A 13,426-nucleotide genomic window follows, 5' to 3' on the forward strand; every position below is an offset into this window, starting at 1 on the left:
CAGATGTATAGAAGGGATCACATACTCCTGCTTCAGATGTTTAGTTCAGTACAACCACAAGTATAAAGATGTAGTGAAATACAATCAAATGTAATAGAAGTTTACACAAGAAGAAAAAGCATTTCATGAAAATGTTGAACTCTTATTGTAACAATAAATTTACATGAACTAACCTGCATGTGAATTGTCCATATTGTCTAGATCAGCATAACCAGCTCCTTCCCTGCCGATAGCTGTGACAGACGTCCCTGTGCCTCGGGCGGTGATCTCAGTCTTTGTTGTAGCCAGTGTATCTGCCAGGGCTAACAGATGCATCTGGTCTTGACCAGACAGACCGGGTAGATGCATACGGGTCAGATAGTTGGCCAGTAGCTTAGCTTGTCCGGATCCAAAATACGACGGGTCGTTCATCTTTCTTCGGATCGTGTCGCTGTTGTGGTTCTCCTTGTTGGGTGTATCAAACATATCTGGGGATAAGTGTGGCGAATCCAACCCAGAGGCAAACAGCTTGGAGTAATCTTGAGCGTTGACCATGGAGGGTTGGTCATAGTCGGCCGAGATGCTACTGGTGCGGTCTCTACTGGCTTCTTCCAGCATTGGCGATGAAGAGCTATCGGCTGCGAGGAGGGCATAGAGGGGAAGGGGCGGTACGGATACCAGCTCGATGTAATCCACGCTGTGCATCTCTTTGGGTTGTGACTCGACCGGACTAGTAGATAACGTCAGAGACCGAGAGAATGCCTTGAGGTCGTCCTCCTCAAGATCTAGGGAACTCTGCTGGCTGGCGGTGTCTCCGTGAGAGATTGCACGCTGGACAGTGTCGTCTCCTGCGATACATCGGACCAGATGAGAAAGGATTGCATTGACCCTGTTGATTTTGCCACAGTTCATTAGCCCCATCAGCTGTACTGGGTGGTACTGGGGTAAGACTGGGCAGGATTTGTATGAGTTTTCAAAAAGCCCATCATCTACCTCTTCCTCATCCATGCCGGGGTCTGTCTTGCCTAAATCTGGAGCATCTTTTGCAAGTTGCGTCACATCGTTGTAGGACTGTTCTCTCTCGGACCTTGACATTGGAAGCGACTGGAGGTTCACTGAGATGAAGGACTCGTTCCGAGATAATCCCAGAGTAGAACCTGCTGCTTCATCCTTCTTAGCTTTCCTCTTCGATGAGATGGCTTGTTTCCTCTGTTCTGGGTTACCCCATTGAGAGTACACATGCATTTCATTTTCCAGACCCACTACGAGAATACCAGCTCTGACCCAGGAGAGCATCTTACTGAAAGGGGTGACCCCGTCTACGCAAGTGAGTTTCACCCTTGCCAAAGGTACCCACTTGGATTTGCAATCTTCATCCTCATGTAAATTAGGTGTAAAAATGGTGATCTTTGACCCTAAACCAACAGTCAAGAGATGGGAGCCATCTTCCTTGGAGGCCCAAGCTAATTGTACAGGAAGCTTACTGGCATTCATCCCTCCACCACTACCGAGGGAATCTAGCCCCCTCTGATGACCTCCCCTGTCGTCCTGATCGTCTGAAAGGCTAAGGAAATCCTCTACCTTTGAACTTCTTTTCATGGTCTTGTATCCCATTTCAGTTGCAGGAGTTGGGGTATGGTTGTCGGGGCTGACGTCCATCTTGTCGAGGTTCAGTCTTCCAAGAGTGATGGTATCCTCGTGAATCCATTCAGACCCACCGGTCGATTCACATTCATGGATTGAGACTTCCAGGGGGATTCTGCCGTCTCCAGTGGAAGAATCTGTCCTGTATGCACAGGCTATCCTGCCATTGTATGCACAGCTGACAGCTATCGGTTTGCCCTTGACTTTCAAATCGCTCCTGGTATCCTCTCTGACTATTAACTCCCACTGCTCCCACTTGTAACACGCTCTCGCCAAGTTATCATCCACGGCCTGCGGCCCAGAGGAGCCATCCGATTCCAGAGAGGAGGGCCCTCTCTCGTTAGTCGGGGACTCGGTATTACTGCCCTCCTCCATGTGACACGTCCAAAAGCGAAGTTTACCGTCAGAGCAGGCCGTGCTCAACAGGTAAGGAGCAGAGCAGGCTGGATAAATACATGATGAGCTGAGATGACCGGCGGCAGGACTAGCTTTAATGATTTCGACACCATCTGGTAACTCCAACACCTGGGAGCATACCCTGCGAGAGTACGTTCTCAGTCTGGTCCTGATCTGGGACACGCTGACGGAAGGATTGGCTCTAATCGAGTCAGCCACGTCCGTAGAATCCGAGGAGTCTCCATCCATTGCATCCATGGAACTGTCATCTTCATCATCGCTACTGTCTGCAGCATCATCGAGAACTGAAAGTTAAATGAACAGAAAAAATATCTCTGTATAGGTACATATTTACCTCTAGGAAGGTCTACTAACAGCAAGTTTAGATTGAACATGTTAGTTTATCACTATTAATTGAAGAACCTTTACTATGGTCAAATTCACAGATTCACAGTTATTTTGTCATGTGAAATTTAATAGCCATTGCAAAGGAGTAGATTATCAAAATCAGAGGAACAACTGAAGTGACATCTCTTCAATGTATTGTCTCATTTTAAAATTGTAGAAGTCAGTTACAGTCAGAAGGAAAAGAAAGAGAGAATCAAACAAAAAGTGTAACTGCAGAGAATTAATTATTGCTTTGGCATTGCGTACCCTTCGATTTTGTAATTTCAGTCTTGAGTCTGATGTACCACATGTGAATAATGGACTGGCCTTTGGCTTTGCGATCAATCACCACCAGGTAGAAACACTCGTCGAATTGATTGGAATGGAGGGACGGAAATGAAGCAATGTCTGGATCACTGTGACTTGAAGGTCCTCTCTGAGTAGCACTCTTAGACTGACCTGAGATGAACTGCTGATGGAAAATGTGCATCAGTTGCACATTTTGCCAATTCTGTGAGAGGAATTCAGATGAAAATGCCAACTGAAACGCTTGTACAATAAAATCCTATATGTCTTTGCATTCTTAAGCTTCGATGAAAGCACATCAAATGCCCTTGTTCTGACTCATGGCTTCTCTTTTCCTTCCTCCCTCCCCGTTTATCCTCTGTTCTCTCTTCCCATTTCGGTTCCCTCTTCCTCCCCTTTTCACTTCTATTATCTTCTCCCATTTCCATTCCCTTCTCCCCTCTGGTATCCCTTCTCTTCTCTCATCCCAATTTGATTCCATCCTCCCCTAAATCCAGGGTTGGCATTTTCCCGGGAAAAAACCTGTTTTTCCCACTAAGCGGTAAAAACCAGGTAAAAACCGGGAAAAACTGGTAAATACCGGTAAAAACCGCCTCCGTCTCGAAAACTAGTATTAATTGTCCGTAAAATGCAGTTGTTTCATGACAGGCATATTTTATTGAATATGGGAGTTTCTTAGCTTCATTTTGAGCTATTCTATCACATTCTTATTCTACTTTTTGTGGAAAAAAGAGTATTTTTCGTATTGCACATGTATAGTTATTCTGTCACGATCTCTTTAGCAGTATGCATTGCCTATTGCCCAAACCATTATAGGTCTACACTGGGACATTCACCCCTCCTAAATTCTTCAGGCCTATTATGTGGCATGAACAGCGGAGGATAGAACGAAGTGGCGAACCATGGCATCCAAAGCCTCAAAGGGACAAGGAACCATATAATAATATAATATAATGTGCTCAGACAGTTCATTCCATTAATACAGTAGGCAACAGTCTATTGAGGTGAACTTCAATCCAGGGGGCTCAATAGAAACTGCTTTGAAACTTTGTAAGGCACATGGGCCCAATTAAAGTATTAAATGCACAATGGCCCTATGGAGCCATTCACACAACCAAACTGTTTACCTTGATGCAAACATGGTCCAATTATTATACAACTTCATGCAATAAAACACTTTGAGGTGGACAGGTGAGGTGATACTGGGCACTTCCTGTGTATAGGCTAACTGAAGAGGTAGGAGTATCAACAACACAAGTAACTGTTCCAATTGTTACTTATTCTCAAATTAGTTGATGTCACAACAGTCACTTAGTACAGTGCCTATAAGCAATATAAGCATAGTACAGTGCGAAGTGTGAACAGAGTACAATTTATCGCAGACATGAAGTGATCGTTCTTGGATGTGAATCATCATTTGGATCTGAGCGGACTAATGTGGCATGTATAATATGACGAACCATAGCCCTAGGAGGCACCAACAGTTTGATACGAGTCCATTCTCTAGATAATGGAATTATGCATCTCGATAGGAAAATAAAGTTGGTTGATTTGAGCATCCAATATATTATTTATTTGAATTATTTATAATAGTCTAATCGGTAAACTCACAAGTTATAGATCATAGCTGTTCTTTGGATGTAACCCAACCCCCTACCATAAGATGCCATATTCTTGTAGATTCTATGCTCCTCCACAAGTTCCACATGAGTTTTTAGGAATTCTATATAATTTGAGGTTTTTCCCAGTTTTTCCCACTTATAGGTGGGAAAAACCTCCCGGTAAAAACCGGTAAAAAACTTGTTTTTACCGGGGCGGTAAAAACCGCCCGGTAAAAACCGGCCAACCCTGCCTAAATCTAACACTGTTTGAGCAACTTCATTATTACACAATACCATCACATGTAATACAGAAACCATATTAACATACTGACAGTCAAATGAAATTTGAACATCTGATATAAAGCATACAGTTAAAATACAACAGACATTATGAATTACAGAATAGTAACTTGCAAACATCCTCGAGGATATCTACCATCATCTCTGCCATATTCCTTACTAATTAATTCAAACACAATTATTGACATATGAAGCATAAAAAAAATTTGCCAAGTCATGCAAGCCATTCTCAAAGATAAAGGACACAATTTCCATTCAACATGAGAAGCATTGTTCCACAATGGCATGACGATTCACTGAATGGATGCAGATTGGAAAAACTATCAAATCTAAACTCCAAACAGTCTGAACAACTCCACAGAATCAGAAACAATTTAATAATGTTAATAGGTGGCATAGTTATGACAACTGACACATCACTGTCAGTTTCATCTAACAGTTCACATAATTTTAGTAGCAATCATGTCAAAACATCCATCATCAACCTATCAATTAATAAACAATTTTAGTATTAAGAGTTAATCATATACAGACAACTGACTAGGATCTTTACAACATCTTCTGAAAGAGCAAAACACATTACTGGCTAGAACTTCATTCAAACCAGGGAAACGGGTACTGTGGTCTAAGAACTGTTATTCAGCCCTTGATAGACCTGTGGAGATCCCGATTTAACAACTTCCTTCTGGGAGGGGGGGGGGGGTTCCAGTACCTTACAAACTAATTAGCTAGGGTTCACAATGCAGCTTCATTTATGCAACCTCAAAATAAATGGGATTTTATGACAAATTCAGCTCATTTTGAAACAAAATTTTTTATCTGTAAATGTGACTTTCTTCACCATATAAAGAGCCCTTTATTCAACACTGGAAAATTGAATGGAAAATTGCATATAATTAGCATATTTTTATCAACTTACAAATATGTATTTTTTTCTTTGCGGTATAATTGTTGTATCTATTCTACATAAGTTCTAAAAATATCTCTAGAATTGAGACGGTGGTAAATAGCCAGAAGTCTTACCTGTTTAGCCTCGCACAGCTTGTCCAATTCGATTATGCAACCTGGTCGAGATGTCGACTGTAAACTGACGACCCTGGGTAAGTTGTCTGCAAGCGGAGTTTCATCTTCATCTGAAGTATCCTTCAATAAATATGGGGTGATCGGGGAACTACTACTCAGATAACCCTGGAAAAATTAAACAAAATCAATCAAATAATCTACTTTCCAAACCAGTTGATAAGAAAATAAAAGAAATCTCTTAATAAAAATCTGAAATCTCACCTCAAACTGATTGCCTGTGGGAGAAATCTCATTCAGAAGAGAACGGGCATCGATGACAGCCTGGAATAGCCTCAGACTGTATCCGTCGGATGCGATGAAGCAAGCACTGGGCGAGTTGGACTGTAGAGGGAGACAACTACTTGGAAGTAAGCTCGGAAGCCAGGACACGTGCGAAAATGATGAAATGAATGGAGAGTTGATCCTGGCTAATTCTACCACACCGCCGAGTTTGCACAGCGGCCCCACATGAAAGACTTTCCATAATATGAGTTCACTGCAGAGACCTGTGGGAGCACTCATGTCTGGCCAGTTCATCTCGGAGTTTAATTTATCCATGATCTCGTCCGGGACCACAATCTCGTCTTTCTCCGGTAAATCTTTGGCCGTGCTCTCTAGATTGGTCTCGTAGAGTTTTGTCAACCTAGCATGCTCGCTCCGAGAGAGGAAGTTCTTTCCAAATAGGCTGAAAGAACCCGTGGGCTCTCTGACGCTGCCCCTCTTGGCAGCCAGGGAGGCCCTCCTCGCTGCGACGGAGGACTTCCGAGTTCTACTGGTAGCTATGTCGGGGTCTACCTCCACTCTTGGTACGTTGTGATGAGATGATGTCAGAAGCAAGGGCAAGATTGGATGACACGCCAAGTCATTCACCTGAAATCGATGACCTGCACTCCGGTTCACGTGACTCACGTTCAAGACAGCTTGAAACTTTGAACCCTCTGCGAAACTGATCTCCCACTGGTTGAGGGTCCCATTGGAATGTTTTGAGAGCATAGAGACTTTAGGAGTGTATGCAAATATATCGACGCCTTCTGGAACTTGGCTGAGTTTCTGAACAAAGCTGTAACTGGGCGTCATAGCTTTCAAATCGGTCGGTGACTCCACTCCCCGCCCTCTCTCCAGAACCCTGTGATCTAATGTCAAATTACTTCGATAGAGGATCAGGTCGCTGCAGAGACTGGTGGCATCGAACTGTGGGAATGCCTGAGGGATTCGGCACGAGAAGCTCACCAGGGGTTGTCGATGGACCCCGGGGATGTTCTCATCCACCCATTCTACCAACCAGAGCAAGAAGGAGCCATCGATAGGATGAATACTGTACAACATATCGGCAGAGGATTGCCACTCGCGTAGGAGGGCATCAAAACCGGATCTCATTGCTGCGCTGAAAGCTTCCTTGCCCCCCTCTAAGAGGGCCCTCTGAGAGAATGGTGAGGACTCTAGACTGACTGGTCTTTGGATTGATTTTGGGGATTGTGTTGGAACACTGATGATGATTCCACCTCCTGAAACAAACAAGAAGAATAAAACAGAAGGCTGATAACAACAGCAGCTGCCAGAAGTGACGCTACTTACCGTAATTTTGTGACTTTTAATATAATAATTATTACTACTAATTGTCATAGGATGTCAGGTCAAATCACCCCCCCCCCCCTCCCATCTCCTCAAACAAGATGAATTAGTCAGAAGGCTGAACAACAGCAGCTGCCAGAAGTGATGCTTCTTACCGTAATTTTGTGACTTTTTCAATATAATTATTATTACTACTAATTGTCATAGGATGTCAGGTCAAATCACCCCCCCCCCCCCCTCCTCCCATCTCCTCAAAAGAAAACCTGTTAACATATATGACTTAAGCTTTCCAACAAAACCACAGAAATACTACTGAACATCAGCAACTTTGACACTTCATTCAAACATTGACTACATCTTTTATAGAAGCCCTTTCAGAATCATCAAAGATTTACATATAATGCTGAGACGTCTGGCAACGACAGTAATTTATAGCTTACGTTATCCAAAGTCATAAATATACTAAAGAATACGGGCATGTTGTTTACAATTAAACCTTGTTCAATTAAGCCTTCAATGTGAACTAAGTGTTTTGGTTATATTGACTGTCATGCATGGAAGCTAACATCTCATCATAAAACAGTTTCTTAGCTGACAAGTTTCATATCAACTGATAAAGAAATAGCAGACAGTTTGGAAGAAAATATAGAAAAGTTTGTTAATTTCTGAGAAATTCTGTGCCTTTATTGTAAAATGAAAATCAATTTAAGTGATAACCAAAATTAAATGAAACATTATTTACTTGTTACTTTACACTCATATTTTGTAGAATTACTGTGTGGGGAATCTTAGCTTGATAGGTTGCATTCCTACTTTGTATATTTATATACGTACAAGGATGTTAAAAGAGTAATTTGATATCAACTCACCATCTATGCTTGCACCATCTGTCGATTCCCTGCCAGATGGATCTGTTTCATCTGGTTAAAAGAAAATCAAGATATATATTAAAGCAATAGTTTTCTTGTTTTGCTGTAAATTTCTTAATTTTGTAATGAAGGCATCAAATTGACAAATCCACTAATGGGATTTTACATATTAGGATTTAATTGGGAAACTTCAAATACACATGTGGGTTATTACCTTTGCTCAGTTTAAACTGGTAAGTTGCATGATTTGGGACCAATAAATGACATTACATGAAGTATGATGAGAAACAAGAGGCCAAAATTATTACTGCTATTTTTTGTATAATTGAACATATAAAAATGATTTATTTCTAGACAAATGTGAGTTTTGTGTTTCTTTCAATATTTCTTTCATTTTGTGGTGTCTCTAGGCAATCTAGTAAATTTGGAAAGTAACTATATGACAATACCTCTGTTCATTTTTTCCTTTTTAATCTAATTCCTTTTTATTTCCTTACTTTATCCTTAACTGAGTATACTGGCTCTCCTATCTCCTTGGACAAACAAAAACATGTTATCTTAAAATAATTTAAGGGTTTCATCTCTACTTTAAACATTGATGCAATTATGAAATGAACTCAAAACCAGTCATGAACCCCACTCCCCCTCCATTCCCTCAGTAGATCCCATTGAATGTTCCCAGCAAAAGCCTAGACAGAAGATGTACTACGGCATATGTGGCAATGTAAATGCATTATTAATACTTGACAGAGGTACCCCAATACATAACCCTGCAGGCCATGCAGCTGTCCTCTCCCTTCCCATCCTCCTTCTTCCTCTACCCACTCACACATCTGCTTTTACACCATCAGAGGTAACTGATATCTGTGACGAATCTCTCTTTTATGATCCCATATTCCTTACCATCATATTCTGATTGAGATTCCTGTGACCCAATCTCCTGGCTGGTGGTGTCAGTTCCGCTGGTTCGGGTGTCGACTAGGGCCGACTCCTTGCTGGGCTGAAGGAGCATCTCTGACGCTAGTGTGTACTGGAGTTCTTTATTATTTAGCCAGTTAACCACAAAGTTTGGCGCAGCACCTTTAGACATTGTCCCAATGGCAGGAAGAAGTGGAATATCTAGAAATGTACAAACAACAAACATATATAGAAAACATATATACATTATGAATCTCTCTTGTAATCCTATCAGCAAGCTTCACCACTTTCATTCACTACCAAAGGCGGTCAGAGGCGCCATAAATTGTTACTGGCCGGTGATCCAACGGGCAGCACTCAGGCATTGAAACCAGAGGCAGACAGGGTGCCTCAAGCGATACAAGAGTCTTTCATCATCGAGGGAAATGAAGACCCTTTGCACTTTGGTTTTCATCCGGTTTCCCGGTAGGCAAATCCATTCCTACTCACAACCAAAATAACCGGAACTATCGATGGCATATCGAAACAGTCTCTAGGTTTTCAGAATCATACACTACATGAAATTGAGCTACAAACAATTCCTGTAACAACTGCAATAAACTAAGAGGAATTCTGTTTGATATTCCTGTTCTACTGCTTACTTCCACCTTTCTTGCAGTTCTTATTTCCTAAATTTCAAACCATGGCAGAGAGCCTTCACTAACTCTTATGGCAGTTATCAGAAAACAAAACATGGAAAGAGGCCTTCAAGGGCAAGGTGCCCATGGCATCCATCCTGTCTATACTGCATCTGTTCTTTTCTATACATCCTCCATTCTTACCTATTCATGGTCTATATTATTGTGTTTAGATGTCCACCAATCACCTCTATTAGGACCTCCATTGTTTCAGTCTTTTGTTTATTTACATTATCGCCTCGGTTAATTTCCACACGGACATTGTTCTTTTCCCCATTCTCTCCATTATTTCTATACAGTCCTCTGTCATTTTTACAAACCTATTAGTCAACTTCATGTCTTTAACCTCGGTGAGATACACACTTAAGCCAGGGTCTAATTTTTACCACATCATGAACAAAACAAATTATTCCAGGTTTCTTTATCATAAAAGCCACCAGTCTACAAAGCAGTACCACACCCAAATGTCAATAATATTGTCATCAAATGACCCCCAAGGATAAAACTTTCTATAAGCAATGAAGGAAATTTAAATCTTTTCTCATACTTTTGTTTGTTTTTTCAGTTTTTCAGCTGGTAGGGAAGAACATGTTAAGCCAGCTCACTCTACCATACCATACACTGAATGGAATAAATATAATTTTTACAACTGATGGTTCTTACCAGTATTTGGATTAATGGTAGCAGCAATATGGAAATGAACCTGGATCGGGATTCCCATATAGCCATTAGGATGACTTTTGTTGCCATGGTAATATTTATGTAGATCATGTTCCTGTTTGACACTGCTTAATGGAACATTAACTCCTGCAGTTCTCCTCTTTTTCCTGTTGGGATCAAAAAAAGTATGAAAAACAATCGTTGAAATTTAACTTCATTTGAAATACTAGCAACCGTGTGTCTGTGTGTGAAGTATAAAACAATCTATTATTATGAAGTATTAAACAATCTATTATCATTGATGATAACCTGGTGGAAATAATTCTGTGCTCAGTCATCAAACACAGTGGCAAAGGGTCAAAAAGAGTCCATTGTCAATGAAGACCTTGCCAGGAAATGATGACAAATGAAAGTGATCCTTGAGAAAAAAAAGGAATTTGTTTATACATAAAACTATTCCTGATGCACAACTTGGAACAACCTGGATAAAGACCTTCACATAGAGCTCTATAAACTCTGCTGCTGGTTTTACAATAATCAAGGACATGCCTTCACACCTTCCGTAGAGACGGATATTGATTTTTTCTTTATTTTAACAAGTACACCTGGCAGCTTTGTCCAGGGCAGTCTGACAACCAATAACACATGATGATAGAGAGGACAAAATAACAAAATATTCTCAAACAGTTTGTTGCCCTCTGTTACCTGCATCTTCACAACAATACTTTCATGGAATAAAGTCTGTGAGAACAGGATCCATCACGTCTGACAGTGACTATTATTGTAACAATTTAGGTCACTTAGCTTTTCCATGTATAATGCTCAAATGATGAATAGTGCCCAGGGTATAACACCAAACTTGAACTCAAAGACTTCTAAAATTTCTAACTTATCATCTGAATAATTTATTTATTTATATCTTTGCGACTGAGAGTAAGAGCTAATGTACTATCATCAACATTACATCATGTACAATAAATCATTACATTGAGAAATGCATTCTCTTACAATGCTTGACGAGTAAATATTTCTGACAAACACAGCACTACGTTAGGATCCTAAGTAAGATTTCACATTTTGCAGGAAAATTTTTGAGTTTATGAATTTTATTTTGTTAAAATATTTTTTGGCAAATTTGTAAATCATTTTCCTTGCTAGATGTCAAACCCTGAGATACCCAAAATATACACACACCAAACAAAAATGAGACAAAATTACCTTGGCTTCAGACCTAGACTGAAATTTTGCCTCTTGTACAAATTCTGAGCTTCTGCTTTCTCCTCATTGGTTGGTAGCCTGGATGATGTGGAGATAACATTGATGTCTGGAAGCAAGGTCTCCCTCCACACACGACATATGTTGTCTCTGCAGGATGTCACCAGACAGTTTGCAACAGTATTCCTGAAAAGCACAGTAAATAAATGAAAGACTTAAACAGTTATAGATTACAAATGCCAAAAAAGAGTGACGAAATAAATCCCAAAATGATGAGACATGTGCCTCGACTGTTTCAAGATTAATACCAATAAATTAGAAACGGGAAATGAAACCAACCGATCATGTTGTTGTATGGACAGACCCAAAGTTTTACTACATGCTGAATTATAATAATGAAACTTCAGGTCAGAGTTAAATTTTACAGCATTCGCAGTGAGTGGCGCAAATGAAAACCGTTCATTTGCTATCTATCTCGACTAGTTTCAAAATCGATTGATAATAACAATGATATGGAAACTAGGAGAGGACAAAACAATGTGACAGGAGAGCACGATATCATATATCTGCTTCAATAACAGTAAAACCCAGCCTTGTTTTGCTATCATTTTCAGAAATTTGCTTCCAGTGTCTGACTCTGCCAAGTGCAAACTGTTGGGATACATGAGTACTAGGAAATAAAACTAATAAACATTGTACCAACAGCAATCAGATTTTTCCACAAGCTGCACACGCATGCAATTAAAATAATATGTGCGTGTTAACTTGTACAACTTGTCGCAGTGATGTCCCAACTAAAACACAATTCTTTTTTTTATACTACCACATGCTATACAGGCATGGAGATTGGTATTATGCACATAACAATCCCAAATTGATTTCCATCCAACATTTCGATCCCCTTCGACTCTCGTTCTTCTCTCCTCTAAAAACCCACACAAATCAGAAATAAAAACTTTGCCCTGCACCTTAATTTTTAAATTGGACTGTAGGAATAGGAGGCAACCAGAGGTATGTAAAAACTCAAACCATCTGAAGATTTTTTTTAACCATTGAGCCCATCCTCTTGGCAGGATTATTCCAGCTCTCAGTGACACCTTTATCAGTACAAGTAGGTCAGACAGATGACCCATTTAAAGTTTACTCTTAACCTCACTCTAAGAGCTTCAAAAGTGAGTGACAATCAAATTTTCCAGTAGGATTACACCATCGAATTGATCATTAACGACCGACGGGCCTAACAAATTTTTCTGATTGTCTCATAATAACATTCTGATTACAAAATAGTCGACTGGCATGACAGAATCCATTAAAGCAAGTCTCACAAACTGAATACACATCCTACTCCTATGAAAAATAGATTTATGTGTATAGAGGTACCCTAACCCACAGTAATCATTGATCGGCAGTTATACAGACTATATGTATTTTTTTTTTAGCTATTTACTTTCTATGTTATATCCTAAAGCTAAGCTGTACCCTTTTCTTCTTCTTTTTACTCCTGTTTATAAGTTGTTGTTTTTTGTTTTGTTATTTATATTTATACTAGTGAATACATAAATGAAAACAAATGGGGCTAACAAAATTCAAATAGTAACTATTAAGATGCTAGATGGATAGCATCCTAACTCAAGTAAATTTCCTGTTCAAAGACTAGTGGATCTTACACAGAGGTCCATAAACACAAGGTCCATACCCTACAATATACAAAGTTTATAAGCAAGTGGATAACAGGTTCAGAGCCCACTTGTAACCACAGAGGATTAATAGTGGCTAAAAGGTTCAAAATCCAATGCAAAATCACTAAATCAGAGAGATGCTTGATGGATAGACATAACCC

At 40.1% G+C, this 13,426-nt stretch overlaps 1 protein-coding gene across 2 annotated transcripts in view; it reads right to left on the bottom strand.

The window, feature by feature from the left end:
• The window catches only part of LOC139978951 (dmX-like protein 1), a 69,256-nt gene that overhangs the window by 26,779 nt on the left and 29,051 nt on the right, over positions 1-13,426 (bottom strand). For both annotated transcript variants that reach the window (XM_071989541.1, XM_071989540.1), the window contains exons 8-15: positions 11,590-11,772; positions 10,375-10,538; positions 9,020-9,235; positions 8,117-8,167; positions 5,898-7,180; positions 5,637-5,801; positions 2,674-2,917; positions 174-2,324 (exon numbers count right to left, since the gene is read on the bottom strand). In XM_071989541.1, the coding sequence (XP_071845642.1) occupies positions 174-2,324; positions 2,674-2,917; positions 5,637-5,801; positions 5,898-7,180; positions 8,117-8,167; positions 9,020-9,235; positions 10,375-10,538; positions 11,590-11,772 (4,457 nt within the window). The remainder of the gene's footprint in view (positions 1-173; positions 2,325-2,673; positions 2,918-5,636; positions 5,802-5,897; positions 7,181-8,116; positions 8,168-9,019; positions 9,236-10,374; positions 10,539-11,589; positions 11,773-13,426) is intronic.

The sequence above is a fragment of the Apostichopus japonicus genome, chromosome 13 (genome assembly GCF_037975245.1).
Source record: "Apostichopus japonicus isolate 1M-3 chromosome 13, ASM3797524v1, whole genome shotgun sequence".
Lineage (NCBI taxonomy): Eukaryota > Metazoa > Echinodermata > Holothuroidea > Aspidochirotida > Stichopodidae > Apostichopus > Apostichopus japonicus.